A 26,722-nucleotide genomic window follows, 5' to 3' on the forward strand; every position below is an offset into this window, starting at 1 on the left:
CAGCACCCACCACCCTGGTCACTCCCTCCGCCAGGTGAAGATTGGATGGTTGATAGCAGTTTTTAGCAATAAAGTATTTTTTGTTTTGTTTTTCTGCCGCGCCGCACAGCTTGAGGGATCTTAGTTCCCCGACCAGGGATTGACCCTGAGCCTACAGCAGTGAGAGTACTGAGGCCTAACCGCTGGACCACCAGGGAATTCGCAAAGTATTTTTTTAATTAGGGTATGAATATTGTTTTTTAAGGCGTAATGCTATTGAACGCTTAATAGATTACGGTATAGTATAAACTTTTATATGCACTGAGAAATGAAAAATTCATGTGACTTTATTGCAATATTCGCTTTATTGCAGTGGTCTGGAACTGAACCCTCAAGATCTCTGAGGTATGCTTGTATACATTTATGAAATGCTTTCATAAAATAAGTTTGGGTGGTTGCTTACTGGGTATTTATCTACTGTTGTACTTTTTTTGAATGTAAAACTTTTCTCAAAAAAAAAAAAAAAAAAAGACTAAACCCAGCCCGAAACAAAGCACTTTCACACCTCCAAGGTTCTCCTAATATAGTCTTATGAGACAGAAAACTAAATATTATCATGCCTATTTGAAAAATCTGTAAACTGAGGTTTAGAAAGGTCATACAGAGGCAGACCTGGGGTTTGACTGTCAGTCTTTTGGGGCCTCTAACCCATTTCTTTCTACTGTATTTCGCTTGTGCAGCCAAGTGTGAAATAGAACCCAAGGCCCTGACTTAAACAGTGCAGTATTCTTTCCATGATCCCATAGCTGTGGCTTCTGCATTTCTTACATTGAGCAGAATCTATGAAATGTCTGTTTATTTACCAGTAGGGGTGTTAACACTTAGAACAGTAACTCTGTTTTTGTTGATTTTCACTGTAGCCACTGCAAGTTGTTGACAATAAACATCCACTGCATTCTTTTCTGTTCAAATATTAAGTTACATTAAAGGACGATTTTCATAATTCGTGGTTTCTCTAAATGCTTATTTTCACTTAGTGAAAGTGAAAATTTCTTTAAATTTGGCTTACCTATGTTTATTTGGTGTCATTAGGCAGACAATCTGAATTCTGTTGAAGTTTTTATTTTGTACTTATTTTGTATTTTATTTAAATATTTTATACAGCAAGTCTGGAATGGAAAGAAAATTATTGACTTGAAATATTTACTATTCAAAGTACATTTCTAGTTTTGGTTTTCAAAACGGCAGCATTTTTTCTCTTTCTGAATTAATAGACAGCACAGTGGTTTTCTGTTTTGTTAGAACTTTTATGGGCACATTGGAAAACTATGATGATAACATCATTCTAAAATTAATATTCTTTTAATTGATAAGTCATTGAAATTCAGTCATTTGATTTAGGCTTATTTCTTAGCAAAATCACATTTAAATCATTCCATACCCTTCTTGTCATCCTGGGTAAGTCACTTCAGGTTTTTTAATCTCTAAAATGGGCATGTTGGTAATGCTGTCTGCTGTTCTAAGAATTAATAATATGTATATAAAACTTCTTTATAAATTGTAAAATGCTACACAAACAAGATATTTTTGTTGTTTATTAGACTCTTTTCTATTCATGTGATTTTGGTGAGCTAATCAACAATTTTCATTATCTTAGAAGACATTTCTCACGGATCTGAGTATTATTGATGTACCACACATTCAAGAAACAGTTTCAGTCTGTTAGAATTTTTTATTCCTAGTTTTAAGTTATTTATCACGGAAAAAATTATTTAAGTGCATTAGAGAACTTAAATTACAGTAGTACCCCACCGTCTGCAGGGGGTATGTTCTGAGATCCCCAGTGGATGCTTGAAACAGTGAATAGTACTGAACCCTCTATATACTATGTTTTTACCTCTACATACATACCTATGTTACAATTTAATTTACAAATTAGGCACAGTAAATTATGAACAACAATAACATAATAAAATAGAACAATTATAACAGTATAAGGTAATGTTAATGTAAATATGCTCTCTCTCAAAATATCTAATTGTACAAATTTAATGCCTTTTCCATCTTAACTAAGCACTTAACACACTGTGGCCATAACTTTTGCAGTTTGAGGTGTGACAGCAAAATTAGCACAAATTTCTTTTTCTCTCTTCACAATTACATGAGTGGAAGATTGGTTTTTACCATAGATCTTAGCAACCTCAGCACTCGATTTTTTTTTTTCTTTCATTACTAAGTCAAGAACTTATACCTTTTCACTTAAAGAAAGCACTTTAATTGAAGCTAAAGCTTCCTTTTGGCATATCCAAATTGCCAGCATCACTACTTTCACACTTTGGGGCCCTTTTTTAAAGTGAGCGCTACTTGAACAGAGCACTGTGGTACCATCTATGACCGTTGATCCTGTTAACCGCGAGGGCTCTGCTAAATGGCTAAGGGCAGCATACACTGAAGGAATGATTCATGTTCTGGGTGGGACAAAGCAGGATAGCGTGGGTCAGCACGAGATTTCATCACACTACTCAGAATGTCATGCAATTTAAAACTTAGGATTGTTTATTTCTGGAATTTTCCATTTAATATTTTCAGACTGCAGTTGACTGCAGGTAACTGAAACCTCGGAAAGTGAAACCGGGGATAAGGGGGGACTCCTATAACCGTTATGTTTGGCCAGAGATCAAGGTCTAAATTTAAAAGTTGTACAGTGCCTTTCTGTTAAAAGTAATTAAACATTTCTTAAGCATTAAGTTAAATTTGGAATTCTAAGTTTGAGTTTGTAAGCTAACTGCAATTCGTGTGTCTAGTTTTCATTTGAATCCAGTCATTCCCCCTTAGTTGGCTTTTGCTGTTTTATGGTAGAAGCGTCACTTTTCACCTTTATTCTGAAAATTCCACCAATATTCAAACCATTGAGGACAATTACAATATAATAGAATGTTTGCAGTCAGAATTTTGCACTCCTTTTTGGCATATCCTCTAGAGCCATGTTATTAGATGGGGGTCTGCTGGCTTTTGGCAGGGAGGGCAGGAATATTGGCTTTTGAATGAAAATCTATTCTTCTCCCTTTCATATTTCAGAAAATAGCCAAGCCCGTATAGTCCTCACTGTGATAAGAAAACATTTATTTGAAATTCACTAGGAAATTTGGTAATCTAAAGGACTGCTCAACTTCTTACATCATATATGGTTGTGTGTGTGGGGGGGGTTGGTTTAGTAAAAAATAAATCAGTATTATTTTTGCCAATAATTTTGGAAGTAATGGATTCTATTAGAAGTACATATTGGGCTTCCCTGGTGGCACAGAGGTTGAGAATCCGCCTGCGAATGCAGGGGACACGGGTTCGAGACCTGGTCCAGGAAGATCCCACATGCCGCGGAGCAATTAAGCCCGTGCGCCACAACTACTGAGCCCGTGAGCCACAACTACTGAAGCCCGCGTGCCTAGAGCCCATGCTCCACAAGAGAGGGCACCGCAGTTAGAAGCCCGTGCACTGCAACGAAGAGTAGCCCCCGCTCACTGCAACTAGAGAAAGCCCGCGTGCAGCAACGAAGACCCAACGCAGCCAAAAATAAATAAATAAATTATTTTTAAAAAGTGTATATCAATATAAAGTGCATTCACTTGAGGAAAAATTTCTGTAGTTGGGATTATGGTGCTTGTTTCCTTTTATAGAATACTGTAAGGTAAAATTTAGCTTAGCTCAGGGCAAAATGGTTACAAATACCTGATTAGTAAACTTTCTAAGCTGTGTAAAAGAGTACGAAGTATTGCATTAATACCTGTGACAGTTTTTACTGTAAATCATGGCAATAGATAAAATCTTATGGTAGGGCTTCCCTGGTGGCGCAGTGGTTGAGAGTCCGTCTGCCGATGCAGAGGACATGGGTTTGTGCCCCGGTCCGGGAAGATCCCACATGCCGCAGAGCGTCTGGACCCATGAGCCATGGCCACTGAGCCTGCGCGTCCGGAGCCTGTGCTCCGCGACGGGAGAGGCCACAATAGTGAGAGGCCCACATACCGCAAAAAAAAAAAAATCTTAAGGTATACAAATATTCATTTAACCTTTAACCCTAGGGTCAAAGCACATGTTATTGTGCATTGCATCTTCCATTTCCAGAATTTAAGTTTTTAAGAATATCAGAACTTAACATAATTTTATCAGTTCTGCAGTCATTGTTTTAGTACCTGTGAACATCTAATTCATATTAGTGAATATTCACTGTGTATGCAACTCCTGGTTGATCCCAGCTGAATATTTGTTCCCATTGCATCTTTTTGTTTTAATATATAAATTTATTTACTTTTGGCTGCACTGGGTCTTCGTTGTTGCTCGTGGGCTTTCTCTAGTTGCGGCGAGCGGGGGCTATTCTGCATTGCGGTGCACGGGCTTCTCGTTGCGGTGGCTTCTCGTTGCGGAGCACGGGCTCTAGGCACGCAGGCTTCAGTACTTGTGGCTCACGGGCTTAGTTGCTCTGCGGCATGTGGGATCTTCCCAGACCAGGGCTTGAACCCGTGTCCCCTGCATTGGCAGGCGGATTCTCAACCACTGTTGCCACCAGGGAAGCCCCCCCATTGCATCTTTTTGCTTCTGTTAAATAGGAAGGGAGGTGGGGAGCAGTGACAGTAGTAATATAAGGAAAAGTTATATTTTTGACTGATTTCTGGGTGCTAGAAAGAAACTTAAACTGGTATTTTGTTGTAAATTACTTTGTATTTCAATAGCCATCAACTCTTTATATATGATTTAGTCATAATTTTGCAACCTAATTTTACAGAGGACCTCCAGATTCTGAGGAGGCTGATAAGTATATTACAAGGGGGTTAGTTTAGGGGGCAAGTCCTGGCTGCATTTTATTAAGCACCATACCTGTTAACTACCTGGATTCCTTATCCAGATGCTGAGAACACATTGGAACTTTCCTGGCAGTTTTTTTGTGCCCCTCAGTTAGCTGTCTCTCCCAGTTGCCAAGGAGTTATTTCAAACCCCAGTCTCCTCAAGCCTCCTTAACCCTTTCTGTTCCAGTTATCTATTGCTGTGTAATAAACCACTTGTAGACCTAGTGGTGTGACTCAGTGATCATTTTATTATGCTCACAGAGTCTCTGTGTGTCAGGAATTGAGGTGAGGCATGTTGCTGCTCCACAGTGTCTAGAGCCTCATCTGGGAGGACTCAAAATGACCAGGGTGATGGGGCGGGGGGCGGGGCAGATGTGAATGGCTGGGAACTGGAATCCTCTGGGGGCTTCTTCACTCACATGTCTGGCGCCTGGACTGTGATGACTTGAAACTGGGCTCAGCTGGTGTTGTCGACTGAACCACTCACATATGGCCTCCGTGTGGCTTGGGCTTCTCACATCAGGGCCTTTGGGTTCAAAGAGTGAGTGTCTGGAGACCCAGCATTCCAAGAGAATCAGGCAGGGGCTGCTTGGCCTTTTCTGACCTAATCTTGGTGGTGTTCACTGTCACTTCCACTGTATTCTATTGGTTATGAATGAATCTCTGAGGCCAGTCCGTATTCAAGAGGAGGGGAATTAGACTTTCTCTCTTGGAGGGGTGTGCGTGGTCACTTTGCAGAAGGGCATGTGGGGTGGGAGATAACGTAGTGACCATTTTGGAAAACACAGTCTGCCCTGCTGTCTCCTGATCTTCACATTTATATGCCTTAGTGCCTGCTGAGTACTGCCACCTGAACATCCCGATCACTTAAAACAAAACGTGACCAAAACTTGCCTCTTCTTCACCCCTGTGCCTTCACCCCTACTTTTGCACAGTGAGAGAACTGTTTTTCTTTTATTTGTGGTACGCGGACCTCTCACCGTTGTGGCCTCTCCCGTTGGGGAGCACAGGCTCTGGACGCGCAGGCTCAGCGGCCATGGCTCATGGGCCCAGCCGCTCCGCGGCATGTGCGATCCTCCTGGACCGGGGCACGAACCCGTGTCCCCTGCATCGGCAGGCGGACTCTCAACCACTGTGCCACAAGGGAAGACCAAGAACTGCGTTTTGTGTCTAAATTAGTGGTACGTTTCTTATGCGGTTAGGCAAAGCTCTGGCTCCTCTCCTCGCTCCTCTTCCTCCTCCTAGATAAATGAGATTGTTTCACTGTTTTTCCTCCCAAGATGTCCATGGAATTCACATTTACTCATCCCTACTGTCACAGCTTTTCTTCATGCCATTATCTCTTCCTTAGATTACTGTAACATTGTATTTAACTCCTGTATTTTTATTTAATCCTTAACTGTTTGAAATGTGATGCTAAAGTCACATGTTTGGCTTTGAAAAAGTAAACCTAACAGAATATATACATCCAAAGGAATGTTATTTTTCAAAGTGATCCCTTACATTTATGCAATGTTTTATAAATATTTTGTTTAAAATTGCTTTCACGTATAGTCATCATTGATCCAAATTACTGCTTTTAATTGATTCTGTATCATCTTTATAGTTTGGGTTACAGGCTTCTTTCAGAATCTAATGAGAGTTATGTACTTTTTCTAAAACACTGCTCTCACACACAATTTGACATTGGTTCACAGAAGCACTGAAGTTGAGAACTTCTGTTTTGTAGTCACATACCATTACTCATGCTTGGCTCTAAGCCACTTGGGGTTAATTGGTGGCTAGAATCTGATTCCCTTTCTAGAAATTTTTCCTTCTGTGAGGTTATTCATTTAAAAGAAGGAAGCAGGCAGGAGAGAATTGCAAACAATGAATTCCACATATATTTTTGAATACTGGCAGTATTATGGTAATTGATGCATACCCTCCCACCGTTACAGCTTTGAAGGAGACAACACATTGGATGTGTAAGTTCTAATGTATTTATTAAAAACTGTTCATTTGAAGGCTTCCCTGGTGGTACAGTGGTTAAGAATCCGCCTGCCAATGCAGGGGACACGGGTTCGAGCCCTGGTCCGGGAAGATCCCATATGCCGCGGGACAACTAAGCCCGTGCGCCACACAACTACTGAGCCAGCACTCTAGAGCCCACGAGCCACAACTACTGAAAGCCTGCGCGCCAGAACTACTGAAGCTCACACGCCTAGAGCCCGTGCTCTGCACTAAGAGAAGCCACCGCAATGAGAAGCCCGTGCGCTGCAACAAAGAGTAGCGCTCACTCGCCGCAACTAGATAAAGCCTGTGCGCAGCAACGAAGTCCCAACTCAGCCAAAAATAAATTAATTAAAAAGCAAAAACTGATTAACAAAAAAAAAACACAACTCTTCATTTGACCTTGTGTTTCCTTAGATTACCAGTTTAGTTTGTGTTGAGTATGTGCTGTTGCTCTGCAAGCTATGCTGTAAGACCAAAGGTGTCGTGAGAGGTAATAACAATCATGCATGGTATAGAGATGATAGAATTTGTTGACTCTGTATAAATATCATTTTGAAGTGTATATTTGTACTGTCAGTGCAGGAAAGAAAGCTGCTAAGCAAGTTGATAGTAAAAATATTGTGAGAGAAAATATTTAATATACTTAGTCATGTACATAACTTGCATGTGATCAGTTATTTTTTTAAATAAATCATTCTTTCCTGTTCCTTAAGTCCTGTGCCTTATCAGCTGTTCCAGTAATTTAATGTACTTGGTTTCAGTAATTTAATGTACCTGAAAGGAATGAAATTTGTGTTTCTTTCAAAATACTTGAAAATCTATACTTTTATGCTAATTTACAGTGACCCATTTCCTCCAATTTTAATCTTTCCTTCTATATATAATGCAGTGGTTGTGTTTATAAGGTTTTAAAAAGATTGTATAAAAATAGTTCTGAAGGGATAGGGGGAGTTAGTGGCTAGAGAGAAAAGAATTCCTGAAAGAATTTCAATAATAAAGTTTGTTTTAAGTGTTATGACTACATAGTTTAAAAACCTAAGTATCACTAAACAAACCCAGTGTCTGGTTTTTATCTTATATCAGCTCAAGAGTGATGACTTTCCGTAACACATCCAATATTGTCTGTTTGTATCGTCCAGTGTTCCCAGAGCAGTGTCAAAACTTTTGCTGTTTGTGGTCATCCTTGTCATGATTCTGACTTTAATAGGAAAATATTTCACAATTAAGCACCAAGTGGTTTTTAGTTTGAGTATGCTACTTCTTAATTTGATACTTCAATATTCTTTTTCTTCTGGGTGTTTTTTCTTTAATAATTGAGAATTAATTACTTTACAGTTGACCCTTGAACAAAGCAGGTTTGAACTGCGTGGGTCCACGTATACGTGGATGTTTTTCAGTAGTAAGTACTACAGTACTACACAGTCTGTGGTTGGTTGAATTACGGATGCAGAGGAACAGCAGAAATGGAGGGCTGATTATAATTTAACCCTCACCTTGTTCAAAGGTCAGCTGTACTTCTTGATTCTACTGTTGAAGGCCAACCTGAAGCAAACTGTTTTCAAGCCCTAATTCATTAAACTAGAGAGGCAGTTTCCTCAAAGGCTGTGTTACTGGGCATTTATTATAAGTTAAGAAAACTGAAAAGAAATTCCTTTTTAGCATAGGCTCAAACACTAGTCCAAGAAGTCTTAAAGGTACAGTAAATGGATGTGGACATAATGGATGAAACCCAACTGTCTTGCACTCATTTCTTTTAACCACCTTCTAGCAATGGATCTTAAACTTGTTTGTCTGTTAGAATCGCCTTGAAACCTTGTTAAAGCAGACTGTAGGGCTCTACACTCGTAGTTTCTGAGCCAGTACGTTTGGTGTAGTGTCTGGTGATGCTGATGCCACTGGTCCTGGGGCCACACTTTGAGAGCCACTCACTGCTCTACAATATGTTTACCCTGAATTTTTCAGTTCACCTGCATCAGCTAATAAAAGGCTGCTTAAATATAGCACACTGTGTAGTGTGTAATACACTACTTTAAGACTAGAGAAACTAGTTTCTGGATCACTACTTACCAGCTGGCTGACTTTGAAGCCATTATTAAACTAATCTGATCTATGGTTTCCTTATCCATAAAGTGATGAATTGAGGATAAAATTAGGTAATGTATAGAACAGTGTTTTAAACTCTATTGCTGCACAAATGTAAAGTAGTATTACACACTTAAAATTTTTTTCAGTTTGTTTTAAAATACCGTGGTTTGTAATATTGTTACTTTCAGTATTTTGATAAATACTTACTCTACCGCTCCTCTATTGCCACTTGTTCTTTAATCTTTTTAGTGATAATGTCTTTCAGTTTTTTCAGTTTAAGTGGCCTTTAATGGCTTTGAAAGGAAGTATATTAAGATGAATACAAGTCTTCAGAAGACTGTAAAAATATAAGCATTTTGCAGGACCATGAAGATAACCCTGCATGCTGAAGACATGCAAGCTATGTTAATAATCGGTGGGAAAAATTGTCATAGTTCTGTGACCTTTAAAGATTTTGTCAAAACATTAAGAACTCTTTGAGGCTGGGTTAAAAATGTTATAGGAAAATGAAAAAAAATAGGAAAACTCATGTTTAGTGCAAAGTAATTTAAAACATTAGAAACATTGAGAATTAAAGTGTTTTTTGTTTCTTTGTAAAAAAAAACGAGATTAGTTTGAACAGTTCTTGCCTTGTATAATTTACAATAAGGAGATAGGTAGATAGATAAATAGATATAAATGTTATAGTATGATATGAATTACTGGAGAAAAATTACATTCAGCTTGTGTTTGGTATGTTTTATTAGATTATTTAAATGTGGACATTTAAAATATAATGGAATCATAGAATGAAATAGAGTCTATAGGATCCTTTGAACCATAGTGTTTTAGAGCAAAGGTCAGCAGACTTTTTATGTAAAGAGCTTTGTGGGCCAAGAGGAAAAGTCAAGGATATTGTAGCACTTAACATAACAAGAGAAAACAGATTTACACACATTTTTTCTTAATGAAATTCAAAATAATAGCAATTGAGTATAAATTTTGTAACCCTGGTCTACTAATGAGAAGAGTAGAATTCTTTTGGGGGGGTAACATTATTCTTCATTGGGCTTCAGAGTTAGTGTTCCCTGTCATCAAATTGATCACAAATATTCAGCTATAAAAACTATTCTTAAACTCATGTGCTGTATGAAAAGAAGTGATGGGCTGGCATTGGCATGTGAGACATACTTGTTGATCCATGTCTTAGGTGATTGCAAAGGTACTTACAATATATTCTAAGTAGTGAAGTGAGGGTTGTTTCCTAAGGTCACACGGTTATTTAGTGACAGGTTATCTTATTGACAGGTGTTATCAAAACACAGTGCTCTTTAAAATGTTATACTACCTCTGATATTCTTAACTAATGTATTATTTACTTAACCAGAATACTCTGTTTACTAACTGTTGTATAAATGGAAATTCACTTTATGCAAAAACTGTCACTCATCTCCCTGCTTCTCGTACATCACATCTTTTTTCTACCTTACCTGGTTTTTAGCAATACCTCAGCTTCTTAATAATAATAATGTTTTTAAATTAAAAAATACTTAAAAAAATTTTATGAAGATTTGGGGCAGTTAATATATCATTTCCCCCTCATCTGTACTATATTTTTAAAAGTGATTTAAATTATTTTTATTACATTTTTTGGTGAACTGTACAATTTTAGTAGCCATAAGCAGATCTTAAATATCAAACATTGTGAACTTTTATTTAGTAGTATTTTAAATATCCCCTGATAACATTTTCACATTGTCTCCCTTCTACTACTACCACTGGTAAAATGGAAGGAGCGTCGGTCCACAGAGTACTAGACTGAAATACCAAACATCAGTGCTTAGCACAGAGTAGGTAATGAATAAATTGCGCAATGACAGAGTAATTTGGCAGGGTCACTTTATAAAGGGCTTACTATAATTTCTGGTACGTGCTTCATACAAGATAGTTTTTTCTTTTTTTAATAAATTTATTTTATTTATTTATTTTTGGCTGCATTGGGTCTTCGTTGCTGCGTGCGGGCTTTCTCTAGTTGCGGCGAGCGGGGGCTACTCTTTGTTGCGGTACGCGGGCTTCTCATTGCGGTGGCTTCCCCTGTTGCGGAGCACGGGCTCTAAGAGCATGGGCTTCAGTAGTTGTGGCGCGTGGGCTTAGTAGCTGTGGCTTGCGGGCTCTAGAGTGCAGGCTCAGTAGTTGTGGCACACGGGCGAGCGGCATGCGGGATCTTCCCGGACCAGGGCTCGAATCCATGTCCCCTGCCTTGGCAGGCAGATTCTTAACCACTGCGCCACTAGGGAACCCCCAAGATAGCTTTCAATAATTATTAATTTATGGGCTAGAAGTTGCTTATAATACCAAATTTAACTCATTTTGCTCAATATTCGTAGATACACCTATGTAATAGAGTTGTTTAAAAAACCGGGATCTGGCAGTTAAATTACCTAGTTTTGACACCTAGTGAAACCAGATTAGTCACACACCCAAGCCATGCAGCCCTTGAGCAAGTCTGTGCCTCAATTTCCTAATCTTTAAAATGGAAATATGATAGTACAAACCTCATAGGGTTGTTATAAGGTTTAAACATGTTACTACATGTAAAACGGAACAGTGCTTGGCACATAGTAAGTTCCCAGCAACTGTTGGCTGCAGTGGTAGTAATTATTAATGTTATATGTGAATGCTTACAAATTTCAAACAGGTTTAATCAATTAACCAGTTTATCATTAAATTTAAGGTTCTTCTGTTACAGGTAGAATTTATCTAATTTACCTCATCTCTTATGGATATAAACAGCAGAAGGGAAAATTTCCTATTAAATTGAGCGTGTGTATTTGCAGCGCCTTGTATAGTCCTAAGTAGAAAAATTGGTTAAATATCAACACATATATACATGATCAGGAAATGATAGTCCTGGCTTGATAATCTCCTTGAGATAATCCCAAAGGGGGTATATTGAGTTTTTTTCCTAACCCAACATGTGCCTTCTATGTTGTCACTTGAATACAGCATACGTATTATTCTTTTCTTAATCCTAGTACTTCTGGTTAATGTAAGGAGTTACTTGACCCCGCACCCCCCAAAAAGCTACTTGGAGAAAAGGAAATGCTTTGGGAATTAGTCATCTGTAATTCTACCCTATCCTTGTGGTTGTTAATGTATATTCTTCATATAGTTTTATAGAATTATTTGTGTAAATTAATACATTTGGGTGCAACAGAATTCTAGTACCTAATTTTCTTTTGAAAGTGCATTCTTCCCAACTTCTTATAGAATTTATAAAATAACTTATAAAACCTGTAATCAAATCGAATTAGTTGATGATCTTTCCGTTGTCAAGTTTTCTAATGTATGCTTCTTTTTTCCCTCCCCAGAGGAAATAAAAGCGGAAACTGAAAAACAGAGGTTTGTGGGGTTTTTTTCCTTAATTTGCAAACTTGTCAGTCTTGGCCAAAATAATAATACAACCGTGTGTATTTTAGTGTGGCAGATTTTCTGCATGTGGTCTTCATAAAATCAATTTTTTAAAAAATGATTTTTGAGAAATATTGAATATAATGGTAAGCATACTTATAAAAAGGTCTCATAAATAAGCAAGTAAGGGTATTTCTGAAATACCGTAAGATATGCTTTTAAAGTCTTTGCTTAAAGACTTTGATTCATATTTAGAAAGATGACTAAAAATTTAATAACCTAAATAATTACTTTATTTAAATTAATTAATTAAAAAAATTTTTCTTGCATTTAATTATGTCTCTGGCCACTAGTTTATGACCTATAGCAAATCACTTAACTTCTTTGGGCTTTGGTTTCCTCATGAAATATGGGAAAATGAAAATTGGTTTGCTTTTTAGAACTGAAATTAAAGTGAGTGTATCATCAATATGATGAATATGATATTTTAATCAGACTCTTCTTTTTTCATTTAGTCCTCCTCATGGAGAAGCAAAAGCTGGATCAAGCACCCTTCCACCAGTGAAATCAAAGACAAATTTTATCGAAGCAGACAAGTACTTCCTGCCCTTTGAATTGGCATGCCAGTCCAAGTGTCCTCGCATAGTTAGTACATCTCTAGACTGTTTACAGGTATGTATGAAATGGCACTATCCAAAAACCGTCTAATTTGAATGTGTTTCTAAGTAGTACTCACAATTGATGATTCAGACATTTTGCATGAAAGCCTTGATTATTCTTTTTGTGGTAAGAAACCAAATGGTTATATTCAAGAGAAACAGTAGTTGCAAAAAGATGTTTCCAGTTTAAGGATAGCAGAAATCATTAGTTAGCTTAGTGAGACACAAAATCTTTACTAAGGTTATCAATAAGGGAAGTGTCGTAACCTGCTGCTGATTTTACATACTTCATTATTTGCCCTGATTTTACTGGATGCTTGCTGTTTTGTGTGAAGCAGTAGGTTAATATTAACAGTTTAGTATTTATATTTACTGTGAAACTTTAGCTCTGACCTTCATTTATGTCAGAAAAATTCCTTTCTGTCTTCCTGTTTTACTTACACACACAGACACACACATAAGGATAAGTTCATTTGATTTGTGACCTTGTTTTCTCTGAAAATATATAAGGCCTTCCTTCCAGGGTTATAATGGTAATGATGAATGAAGAAATCTGTGATTTATTGCAGCCAGTGTCTGGAAGTGGTTTTCTGTATATTCACAGATCTAATTTGGAAAAAGATTTTGGGTCATTTGAACGTGTTAAGATAGCTTTCACAAAAGCAGTATCAGTAATGTTTGGATAGAAAGCCGTAAGCTGTTAGAACTCACCAGAGACAAGTTCTAAGGCCTGCCTTTCTTAAAGTATTGCCTGATGGTTTTGCTGTGGTTATTTTTCTGTTTTTGTGATTATTACAAGTGTAAATAATTTCACATGTTTATAGCTAATAAAGCTTTCTTTAGGAAAAGTTGGTATAGCCTTGGCTTTGATTATACCTTAATATTTTTGTGTAAAAAGTTTAACATATGTTCAATTGTATATCATAATTTGTATATTTAATTAGTATATATATATACATATATTTGTTAGCTTAATTAGGATCTTTATTTTCTTTCTCTGTTTCAGAAACTTATTGCTTATGGGCACTTGACTGGCAATGCTCCAGATAGTACAACACCAGGCAAAAAATTAATTGATAGAATTATTGAAACAATTTGTGGCTGTTTCCAAGGTCCTCAAACAGATGAAGGAGTTCAGTTACAAATAATAAAGGTAATTAATTATAAAAATGAACTTGTTATTCATAATCTACTTTTTTTAAAATCAGAAGCCTTTTACCTTGAAAATATTTGGAAAAGTCATTTTATATGCTTTCCAGCTATAATAGAGGTCATTTGGGTGCTTTTTAGACTCCATATCAGGGGATTTTATTGTTGAATGCCAGGAATTCACTACGAGAAGATTCATTACCAAATCTCTTATTTTGAAGGCCCCAGTTTAGGCCCCCAGAGTCTTCCAGAGCTTTCCAGTTTCTAGCATGGTTCTATCTTTTGAGCTTTAGGGTCCCATGTCAAGGTCCTGTGACCCTTCTAGTTTCTTTTACTACTGTCAGACCACTTGTAGTCTAGTCCCACGTGCACCAGCTTTTCTGCTTGAGCACCAGCTTTCCTGCTTCCCTTGCACCTGTCAATCTGCTGAACCTGCTCAGCTAAATCCTGTCCTGGGTTTGTGCTGTGATACACCTGGATAATTAAATTCCTTTAAAAAAAATGACTCATTTGTATTTTCAGTCTACTATACATATTGAATTTTTAATGTTACTGCTAATAGTAGTGGTGGTATGTTTATTTGTTAGTAAAAATTTTCTTGTACTATTAGTACTTTTGAAATTGTTTACATGTATGAAGTGTCCTTTATGTGTGTCTGTCACCCCTTCTGAGCCTTTCAGTCTCATAGCTGCATTTACTTCATAAGTTATAAAATGTCATAATTATAATAAAGCTATTCAGTTTGGCCTGTTGTTTGCAGTTTCACGTCAGTTGTGGTTTGTTTAGTGTGTGCTCAATGCTGACCCCGCATAGCACTGTGCAACATAGAAAGACAGAAGATACGAGTCCTTGCTTTTGAGAAATTGAGTACCCTAATGTGTGACAGTTCACAGAAATTATAGCTGTTCACTTTATTGGAGGATTCACCTTAGGATTATTTTAAATGCTTTATTTTAAAACATTTGTAAGCATCTTCAACAGTAATAACAACAGCACATTGAGTTCAGTCTGTAAGTTAGATCTCAGAAAAATTTGAAAGTGAATAGGGCACAATATGTATCCTCCCCAAGTTGACATCTAGTTCAACAGATATATCATATGGAGCGTATCTGTGCTACACTATGACAGAGTATTAATGCTGTGCAGTTTAGTAGACCAAAATAATAATCTATTAAAATGAAACTCGGATTGAAATAAATCAGTTGAATGGTTTTTTAGCGTTTTGGGTTTGGGAGGATTATATGGAAACTACAACCAGGATGGGGAAAACATAAAATATTTTAACAATTGATGATATATTTAAGGCAGGTAGAAAATCTGTATACATTACCTTAAAGTGGTAATGGTGTCTGCAATTTTTAATTCTAATACAAAAATACCAATGTATTTTTGTGCTGAAACTCTGGACGCAAAAAAAATCGCTTTAACTATTTTTTTTTAAAGGCTTTACTTACTGCAGTAACATCTCAACACATAGAAATTCACGAAGGAACTGTACTGCAAGCTGTGAGAACATGTTACAATATCTATCTAGCAAGCAAAAATCTCATCAATCAGACAACAGCCAAAGCTACTCTTACTCAGATGCTAAATGTTATCTTTGCACGCATGGAAAACCAAGCAGTAAGTATTAAAAAATGAGAGAGATTGTATAGAACACCACAGGCATCAACTATAGAAAAGATTTTAATGAAAATATAGTGAAATCTTTTGTGCCTGTGAAGAAAATGTCTTTCATTTACAGTTTTACGTACTGGAGATTTGTGGTATTGTTTCTGTTTGAGGCTTACTGAGTTGCTTGACGTTGGATAAAATACATTTTGAATTGTTCACAAATAGAATTTGAAAGATATCGATTGCCATCATCCTCATCGAAGTGTTTATGAATTGATATTTTTATTGCTCTCAAGCTTAGTAGATGAGTATAATGTAGATATCAAGTTACCTAATTTTTTTTTTTTTTTTTTTTTTCCGTACGCGGGCCTCTCACTGTCGTGGCCTCTCCCGTTGCGGAGCACACGCTCCGGACGCGCAGGCTCAGCGGCCATGGCTCACGGGCCCAGCTGCTCCGCGGCATGTGGGATCCTCCCAGACCGGGGCACGAGCCCGTGTCCCCTGCATCGGGAGGCGGACTCTCAACCACTGGGCCACCAGGGAAGCCCCAAGTTACCTAATTTGATCTATTCTGGTATAATATTTATTCATTGAGCCTTTAAAAAATAAATTTCTATAGTGATGAAACATATTTGGGGAGGAGGGTAAGAGACCAGCAGTTAGAGAATCATTTTTTTTTAAATTATCTAGGTCTTCATAATTAAAAACCAACTTCTAACTTTTTATCTGGAACTGATTTTAAACTTATAGAAAAGTTGCAAAAATATTTACAGAGAGATCCTCTTTACTCTGCTTTCCTAATGCAACATCTTACATAACCATGTTACAATGTTCAGAAGCAGAAATTAACACTGGTATAGTACTATTAAGAAACCCTGATTACTTAGTTAAGGTGGTATCTTCCAGGTTCCTCCACTGAAAAGTTATTCTTTTACATTTAATAAATATCTCAGGAGAGATACTTTCAGACTATGCAAATATCCTGTTTTTTTCCTCATATTCCCCCACACCCAATTTGAGTATCCATTGGTGGATCTGACTGGCAACAGTTATTACTGCTGTGTTTCCCTGGTGGTGATTTTCTGTTTCTCTCTCTTTCTATATTTATTAACCAGAATTATTCTCCTTTCCTATTTATTCAGTTTTTTATTTATATCAATCTGTATTAATGGATGTTTATTTTACTCTATGTTTTATAATCCAGTTCTATCATTATTTATTCTGTTGCCCCAGTTATTCCAGCTTTGGCCTTCTGTCCTTTTGACAATAGCCCCCAACCTTTTTTTAGTACCTCTTCACTTTCTGGAATCTCAAGATGTTCCCTGCTCATTTTGAATTTTCTCTGCTTCCCCGCTGGAGTAGTAGACACATAAACAGGGAGCCCTGGCTCCTTCAGTTGGAGAATGGTAATTGGATACCAAGATCTGAGTGCCAGGTGTGTTCACTGCAGCTGAGATGTTACTGCTTCTAGGCCCTCCCAGCAGACTGAACTAGGAAATACATATGTGTACAGTCACCCACCTCCCCCACCCCATGTGTGACTACCCATCCGTATGTCTTAAAAGCTGTGTTCATACTGATGCTTCTGATTCCAGGCCAATACCACAGGGTTCATTTCAGCCTTCTCCCTTTACTTATTTGTAACTTTCTCTAAACAGTGAGAAATAAGGCTTTCAGTTTTTATGATACATTATTTGTTCAGGCCTATTACACACATATAGTAGTTTTAGAATTGCTTACTTATAACACTGTGGGAAGCAAAGTTACTAGGTACATTATAGCATTTATATTTATTGGGTTTTGCTTTTTTCTTTGTCTTTAGCCTTATAGTATCCGTTCAAAATACTGTTTTCCAGAGTTACTTAGGTTAGTTCTTTTCTTCTCCATACTCTTCAGCAGGATAATTTTATTACTTTATAATGCAGTTAAGTTCGTTTGTTACTGCCTGTTTTCTGTTTCAGTACTCCTCACATTCTGGTTTAATTGCTTGCTTATTTTTTGAGTCTGTTAAACACTACTATGAATTAAGAGTTAGTGGTAGTGTATGTATGGACATATATACACTACCAAATGTAAAATGGATAGCTAGTGGGAAGCAGTCTCATAGCACAGGGAGATCAGCTCAGTGCTTTGTGTCCAGCTGGGAGGGTGGGAGGGAGGGAGAGGGAAGAGATATGGGGATATATATATATATATATATATATATATGTATAACTGATTCACTTTGTTCTAAAGCAGAAACTAACACACCATTGTAAAGCAATTATACTCCAATAAAGATGTTAAAAAAAAAAAAAAGAGTTAGAGCTCTACAGAAATACTCCTCATTCCTATCACTCTAATCCTCTTCCTCCCTTCTTTGTACCCCTTGGATGTAGCTAATCTCTATTGTTTACGGTTTATCCTTCTACATTTCTTTAGCACAAATGAGCAGATACATGTATGGTTTCATGTATCACCTTTCTTATATGAAAGGTAGTATACTCTATTAGTTATCTGTCACTGCATAACAAATTACCCCAAACTTCAGCTGCTTAAAACTCACAGCTTAGCTGCTTATCTCTCACAGTTTCTGAGGGTCCAGAATCCAAGAGTGGCTTAGCTGGTGGTTGTAGCTTGGATTTCACATGAAGTTGCAGTTGTCTGCATGGATCACAGTATCAACTGGGGCTGAAGTCATTTAAAGCCTTCATTGGGCAGAGAATGAGAGAGAGAGAGAGAGAGAGGAACAAGGCAGAAGCTACATTGTCTACCTTATGATCAGAAGTGGTCACCCAAAGAGTCATGTACCACAGTCTTCATTGCATCACTATTTACAATAGCCAGGACATGGAAGCTACCTAAGTGTCCATCGACAGATGAATGGATAAAGAAGATGTGGCACATATATACAATGGAATATTACTCAGCCATAAAAAGAAACGAAATTGAGCTATTTGTAGTGAGGTCGGTGGACCTAGAGTCTGTCATACAGAGTGAAGTAAGTCAGAAAGAGAAAAACAAATACTGTATGCTAACACATATATATGGAATCTAAAAAAAAAAAAAAAGTTCTGAAGAACCTAGGGGCAGGACAGGAATAAAGACGCACACGTAGAGAATGGACTTGAGGACACGGGGAGGGGGAAGGGTAAGCTGGGATGAAGTGAGAGTGGCGTGGACATATATACACTACCAAATGTAAAATAGATAGCTAGTGGGAAGCAGCCGCATAGCACAGGGAGATCAGCTCGGTGCTTTGTGACCACCTAGAGGGGTGGGATAGGGAGGGTGGGAGGGAGGCTCAAGAGGGAGGGGATATGGGGATACATGTATACATATAGCTCACTCACTTTGTTATACAGCAGAAACTAACCCAACATTGTAAAGCAATTATACTCCAGTAAAGATGTTTAAAAAAAAAAAAAAAAAAGATCACCCAGACCATCCCTGGCACAGTGTGGGAGGGGACTCTACAAAGAAGTGAAAATCAAGAGGTAGAGATCATTGGTGGCCATCTTAAAAAGGCTGGCTACCACACGTACTCTGGATACTCTTTCATACTCTTTTCACTTAGCAGTATGTCCTGGAAAGCATTCCATATCAGCCCTTAGATCTTCCTCATTCTTCTTTATAGATGCAGAGTACTCGAGCATGTACTATAGTCTATTCAGTCACTCTCCTATGTATTGACATTGGATTATTGCTAATATTTTGTAACCACATATAATAGTTTTGCTGCTTTTTTCGAAGAAGTGAATGAAATTTTATCACTTTTTAATAGAAGAAGTATAAGTTTTATTGGTTTGACTTGTTCAGCAAATTTTACTACATTCCCTGTATGTTCTTGGCACTGTTCTAGCTCTCAGTTGTACAGTGCTGGGCAAAATACCAGCACTGTATCACCACTACTTTCAAAATTCTTACAGACATAGAGGGGAAAGGTGAATCTTAAATAATCACACAAACAAATATATAACTGAGTTATGAGAAAGGCTGTGAACATGTTTCATGTCATGAGGCATATTAGTTCTGTGCTATGGATAATTAGAAAAGTCAGAAAGGGAAGAGAGAAAATTAAAAAGGCGAGGCAGAATAATTTTCCACATTTGCTAAAATATTCTAAGCTCGAAGTCTAATTCATTCCTATATACGGCTGATAACTTTTCCTCTCCTTCCCAAATAAAATTCACTATAAAGTGTTCAGTTCTAAAATTATTTCAAGAGAAGATGCTAATTTCTTTCTCTGTAACAGTGGTTTTCAACTGGAGGTGGTTTTGCCCCCCAAGCCATATTTGAGACACTTTTGATTGTCATGACTGGGGTGAGTCATAACCTGTAATGGGTTTCTACCCATTAGAAATAGGGATTGGGATGTTGCTAAACTCCCTGCAGTACCCCGGACAACCTCCACCTCCCCCAGCACACACGCAGGCGCACACACACACACACACACACACCCAGCACACACGCAGGCACACACACACACACACACACCAAAACAAAGGAGTACCCCGGACAACCTCCACCTGCCCCAGCACACACGCAGGCACACACACACACACACACACACACCCCCCAAAACAAAGGATTATCTGTTCCAAAGGTCAATAGTTCTGATGTTGAGAAACCCTACTAGAAAGTATGAAAGTGTATAGAAAATGTTTAAAGTTAAGTTCCTCTTTTTTCCCAAGGATCTTTATAGAGTTTATACAACTCTGGAGTAAGTAGAAAAAACTAGAATTCAACATTATGCTTGTCTGTAATTCCAAAGCATGTGCTTGCCCTACTAAACCATGGTACGGATTAGCTGAAGTTAGGCTGAGGGCAAGATCAGATTGCAAGTCAAAGGTTCCTCACTGTTAATTTGGAAATGGACTTTCTCATGAATGGCCTAAGGCTTTGAGAAGTCTGAGAAGTTTCTTCTGATTCCAACTGTGTGCAACTAGTCATGCCCATCAGTTTCCTTATCTGTAAAATAAGGGACTTAGATCATTACAGATTACAAGTCTTTTGGTACCTTTTGGGCATTTAAATCTTTTAATTCAAATTTGTTTTATAAATTCATATGATTAATTCTGATATTTCCGCATAACCTAGAATATTACTAGGAATATGAAATGTTCATATTTGACACTGTAAAATATTTATCTTTGTGGAAATTAATTCTGTGAGAATGATTCCTATTAGGTCATGAGGATTAAAAGAGATGTGTCTAAAAGCAATAAAGTGCCAAAAAATGAAACCCTGTGACCTTGATTGTTACTGTTTTTAGCATCTTGTAAGTGAGCCAGTTTTACACGTGGTATTACGTACATAGTAATTTAGGTCTCCTAAAATAAAACTGGAACATTTATAGTTTTTTCATTCTTATTAGATGACTGATTGGGCAGAGGCATTTAAGTACTCGTTGCAATTTTATTTATTAAGTGTAACTATTATTTTTTAATTAAAAGATATTTGGCAGGGTGACATAAGAACAGGCTACAGAAAGGTACACACCGAAAGGTTCCCTCCCACTCTTGTTTCCAGTTCAGTCATTTCCTAACTTCTACCCCCAAAGGTAACCATTATTCCTAGTTTCTTGTGTAAATGTCTAGACTTTGTTTCTATATATACAAGTAAAAATGAATGTGTGTGTATTTTACTTCCCTGTCCACTTTTTTCCTCCCTTAGTGAAGCTTTTATTTGATTTTAGATAAATCTACTGTTACATTGGCAACAGTCCAATTATCATTCTAAGGTTATTAAAAGTTAATTTGTTTTTAATTTTGTTTTGTTTCAGTAATACATTTACATCATTCAAACACCAAAAATAATGACAAGAGGATATAGTGAAAGACTTCCATCTCTGTTCTTGTTTGCCAAATTCCACCCCCCTAAGAAGTAACCACTGTTTTCTGTTGTTTGTTTTTAGTATGTTTTAGTTTTTTATTTCTGATGGACCACGATTTCTAAGCCTAGAGACAAGGTGGCAGCTCCTATGAAGGATTTATAGTTGAGTATAACATTACCCCTCCAAATTTTAAACAACTTATTTTGCTAATATTGGAAATTATTTTCTTTCTTTCCAGTTGCAGGAAGCCAAACAAATGGAAAAAGAAAGGCATCGACAGCACCATCATCTGTTGCAGTCTCCAGTAAGCCATCATGAGCCTGAATCACCTCAGCTTAGATATTTGCCACCTCAGACTGTTGATCATATATCCCAGGAACATGAAGGGGACCTTGATCCCCATTCACATGATGTGGATAAAAGCCTTCAGGATGATACAGAACCTGAAAATGGATCTGATACTTCCAGTGCAGAAAATGAACAGACTGAAGCTGATCAGGCAGCTGCAGCCGAAAGTAATCTTTCTGAGAAGGGGTTGCAGGGGCTGGGAGGTGTGTGTTGGGGGAAGAATGTAGGAGGGCATTTTTGGTAAAGAAACGTGGAAAGGGTGATATGACTTAATGGGTATCAGGCACGTTGTGGTAATTGTGGACTTTGTCCATCCTAGGTGATAAAGTTTTCTTAAAATTAGTTCATAGCAAACAGGAGACCTATTTATTTAGTAAAGTTTTCTGGAATGTGACTGAAAATTTTAGGAAATCATTATAAGTTCACAAGGTACTGTTGTCAAAAAAAAGGACTGAAATTAAATATGAAAAGACATCTTTTGAATAACCACCTGGCATACAAAAATATTTATTTTTATATCCTGACGTGTAATAATCGATAAGATTTAGATATTCTCTGACTGTGTTTTTTCCTAAGTAAATTTATAAGAAAAAGGTTACAAGATTACAAAAATTAAATTGCATTTATTTATTTTACAAATGTGTTTCTCTAAAAATAATCACGTGCAGTCATTTTTTCCCCAAACGTTATTCTCAGCTTTAGCTGTTCTATAAAACTGTCAGGAAACGAGTTTCTTCCCTTTGTTCCTCCTTAGCTTGGTGTCAAAATAATGATGGAAATTCTGTTGCCTTTCCAGTGTGGTTTTGTAGAACTAGGATGGTTAGGGCTTAGTTACAATTCATCTGAATTCTGTGTTTTTACTTTACTTTGAGGAAAGACTTCTATAGTGTATTTTCAGCTCTTGATTTTTTTTTTTAACCACATCTTTTCCATAACATAACAGTGGTTTGAGCATCAGCAGTGTCATGAATAGGTGCCTTTTTACTCTTTTTAAGAGTACTTTATTTAGCATTTACTTTAAAGGGGACAGTTTTGATAAACCAAGCATTTCTAGTACTCAAGCTAATAATGAATCCATACTGCCTATATGATTTACATTTTTCTAGCCTGCCCTTGCTGAAATTTCCCCTACTTTAACTGTAAGCTTATAAAGGAGCTGTTCAAAGAGCTAATCTATAATAAGGCTGGAACTTTATTTATTCCTCCATTTCTTCATCTGTGCGTTCAGCAAATATTGATTTAGCATACTGTGTCCCAGGCACTGTGCTAGGACTTGGCGTTAAAAAAGCTGATGAAGATGTAGCCATTGCTCTTAGGGTACTCATGGTCTGCCTGGAAGGTCAGGCATGTATAAGTGAGGTGTAATGTGATAAATACCCTGCAAGTGGCATGCATAAGATAATTCTGCTGAGGAGAGTTAGGAAGTACTTTTGTAGAGAAAGTGATGCTTTAGCTGAATCTTGTTTGGATAAGGGAGGAATTGTCTAGCCAGAAAATTTAGGGAGTTTTCTAACAGAAGAAACAACATAGGCCGAGACCCAAGGGGTGGAAGCGTCTACTGTGTAGTAGATACCACTGTAGGTACCTTTTAGGATACAGCACTATAAATAAGACATAATTCCTGTGGGATAGTCGTGATTTTTAAAGGTGTTTTTCTCCCGACAGCTTATATAAATGAAAATTTTGCTTCTGAGCCGTTGGGTGAGAGTGCATGGTCTGGAATTAGATTATCTGCTTTGAATCACATCTCTCTCACTTACTGGCTATGTGACTTTGGACATAAAAGTTAACTTCTATAATCATTTCCCATGTGTAATAAGTATTATTCACTGTTACTCTAATTCTGTCAGATAATTTATAAGAGAATTGACTCTTGATTTGCTAATCATTTTGTGCACGTTTTAGTGACTATATATATTTAGTTACGTTGAAATTGTTAATTTTTAGACTCTTGGTAACTTTAGCCAACTGGAGTGCAGGAATACAAAATTTAAGAAAGATGGAAAGATTGTATGTCAAGACATTTATATGTTTTTACTCCACAGAAGAATCTAAATGCTGTTGTATTTGAATTTTTTATAAAATGAAGTTACTGATTTGGCATGCTTATTTATCAAATTTCTCCTGTGACATTCAATATTTTGTAGAATGCAGCGAACAGTAGATTAGGAGCAGTGAACAACAGGGAGGACAGACTTCTGGAAGTCAGACTTTTACGTAGTGGTCCTTCATAGTGGTGTGAGTTGCAGGGTGTGTGTAGACAGTAGCACCATAAGCTCACATGCAGTCTGAGGCCATTTGCTGTAGGGCAGTGGCTCCCAGAACAGAGACCCAGATCCCAAAGCATCATAAAGTGCCAACTGAGCCTTCCCGAGATATTTTCAGCATTTCAGAAAATCCCGGGGAAACCGTATGTTTATCTGCAAAAGTCATGACAAACTAACTGGGAATATCAAGTTTTATTAGTTTCTTGTGTGTTCAGAAGTTCTAATTGGTAGTTATGTCTGTTTCTGATTAATGTTAAATTGGGAGATGAATTCTTTTTTACTTACTAAATTTAGTTTTACATTGGATATGTGGAGTATGTTGGGGAAAAAATAGTAAGCAAGAGCTCAGATAGCCCTGTCTCTGGTTCTTCAAGGACCTCATTATATTAGAGCACAATGATGAGCTTGTTATTACTGGTGAGCCTAATTAATCAAAACAAGCTTTAATTACGTTTAATTTATTTGATCAGTGTGGGACATGTTAGAAATGTTTCATTCAGAACTTTTAAAAGTTGTGGTTCTTAAAGGAATAATCTAGAAAACTCATTTAAGTTGAATAGTCATTTAATAGCTTGTCAAACGAATCATTGTTGAAATTGACTTAATGATAAAACATTTTAAAATATGGTTTGGTTAAAAGTTTTGAAGATTTAACATGTAATTGCTTCTAGTTTCATATATCTGTTTTTTTTTCTTTTATTCTTAATTTCTTAGATTTTTTTCATTATAAATGTTTAGTAAAAGTTTCCAAAAAACTAAAATACTGTTTTCTTGAATTTTTCTTTTTTAAAGCATTATCTAAAAATGATGTATTATACGATGGAGAAAACCATGACTGTGAGGAAAAGCCACGAGACATTGTGCAGAGCATTGTAGAAGAAATGGTGAACGTCATCGTTGGAGGTAGCATATTTGACTTGAAATTAGTTTATTCTGTCTTACGTTATTTCATGTGACTGTGGGGACTATTTTATAATGTGCAAAACAAAAAAGGCAAAAATTGTGTGTAGAAAAAATATTTAAATCTCTTTGATTATAGATGAGTACTTCCTTTTCCTCCAGTTTCAGTTATAATCTGTTTATAAAAACCCACTGTTCCCCACCCCATTAAAAATAAAGGTTGATTACCATTTCATTTTTTGTTTTTATGTTTGCTGGGAGAAGGGCAAGGGTATATTTTCCATCCTCCTAAATGTGTTAAACTTTATAAACTAGAAAATGTTTAAATTGATTTGGTTTTTAGTATTTTGTATCTTTGGAAAAATCGTGATTTCTTATACCTTTATTATCATGACCCAAGTCATAGCTGATACAGGGGCAGGTCCTATCATATGGATTGTATTATAAAAATTTTTTTAAGTTTGTTAGGAGTTTCATTCACACTTCTTGTGAACAATATTATTATAGATAGGATTAGATTTGAGACCAATCCACTGAAGCTTATTTAATTCATGGTATCTTGCACAGGACTAAGCATAGTACCTTGCTACATGTACTTCTAGAAATATGATTAAATGTACAGTGTGGCTCTTGAATGAGAATAGTACTATTTCAGCCATGCCTAATTTCCATTTATAATGTCATTTCTAAGAATATATTTCCTTCTTTAGTACAACACTAGAAGCAAGTATTCATCTGATTGCATTCTTAATTTTTCATTCATCTTTTCATTCAACGAATACTTAGGAAGCACATACAATTGTATGGCACTGTAAGGAGACACAAACGTTTATCTGAAATAGACCAAGGGGTTCTGGAGTATAGGAATGTAAGATAAGTGTCATTAGAAAGAAATAGCTAAAATCCTATTAAAATTCAAAAAACAGAATGGGTATTTCTAGCTAAAATTATCCAGGAGGGCTTCATGTAGGAGGTGACACTTGAACTTAGACTGTATAGATATTCACGCAGGTATAGGGAGTGGTGTTTGATGTATGGGAAACTGTTAGCTAAAGTCTAGAGAGAATGATTTGGGAATTGGCAGGTGGTGCTTTAGCTGAAGTGTAGAGTATGTGGTGTCATATGGTAGAAAATAAGTTTGAAGAAGTAGTTTGGAGTCAACCAGTGGATGGTTATAAATTCCAGCTTTCGGATTTTGGACTTCGTTCTAAGAATAAGTTACCATTGAAGATTTTAGAACTAAGAAATGAAGTAATCAGAAAAATGTTTTAAGAAGCTAAGTGGGGAAATATGAAGTCCAGTGAAAGACCAGTGCAGTAATCTAAACCTAAATAGGACAGTAACAGTGGAAATAGAGAGGAAAAAGTGAATGAGAAGTGAGATAATGGAAGTTGAATCAAGAAGAGTTTGCAACTGATTGAAATCTAGGTGAAAGAGAGAATAAAAACTGTGTCAAAAGTCCCAAAGATTACCTCAAGATTTGGTGATTCACTAGAAGGACTCATCATATAGTTACACTCACCACTGTGATGTGGTGAGTCAAGGTACAAGGCAAAATCATCAAAGGGAAAAGGCGTATGGGGCAAAGTCTGGAGGAAATCAGGTGCACACTTCCAGGATTCCTCTCCCAGTGAAGTTACATGGGAAACTCTTAATTTCCTCAAGCATTGAATTGTGAAGTGT

The 26,722-nt window shown here is 36.9% G+C and overlaps 1 protein-coding gene across 6 annotated transcripts in view; it reads left to right on the forward strand.

The window, feature by feature from the left end:
- Window positions 1-26,722, forward strand: part of ARFGEF1 (ADP ribosylation factor guanine nucleotide exchange factor 1) — a 139,656-nt gene that overhangs the window by 41,280 nt on the left and 71,654 nt on the right. For all 6 annotated transcript variants that reach the window (XR_003793499.1, XR_003793500.1, XR_003793502.1 and 3 more), the window contains exons 2-7: window positions 12,248-12,278; window positions 12,803-12,959; window positions 13,953-14,099; window positions 15,539-15,718; window positions 21,763-22,039; window positions 24,932-25,042. Coding sequence is in view for 2 of the 6 variants with exons in the window: in XM_029222528.1 (XP_029078361.1) it covers window positions 12,248-12,278; window positions 12,803-12,959; window positions 13,953-14,099; window positions 15,539-15,718; window positions 21,763-22,039; window positions 24,932-25,042 (903 nt within the window). In the remaining 4 variants the exon portion in view is untranslated. The remainder of the gene's footprint in view (window positions 1-12,247; window positions 12,279-12,802; window positions 12,960-13,952; window positions 14,100-15,538; window positions 15,719-21,762; window positions 22,040-24,931; window positions 25,043-26,722) is intronic.

Source organism: Monodon monoceros, unplaced genomic scaffold, assembly GCF_005190385.1.
Source record: "Monodon monoceros isolate NGI ecotype Baffin Bay Population unplaced genomic scaffold, NGI_Narwhal_1 Super_Scaffold_14, whole genome shotgun sequence".
Lineage (NCBI taxonomy): Eukaryota > Metazoa > Chordata > Mammalia > Artiodactyla > Monodontidae > Monodon > Monodon monoceros.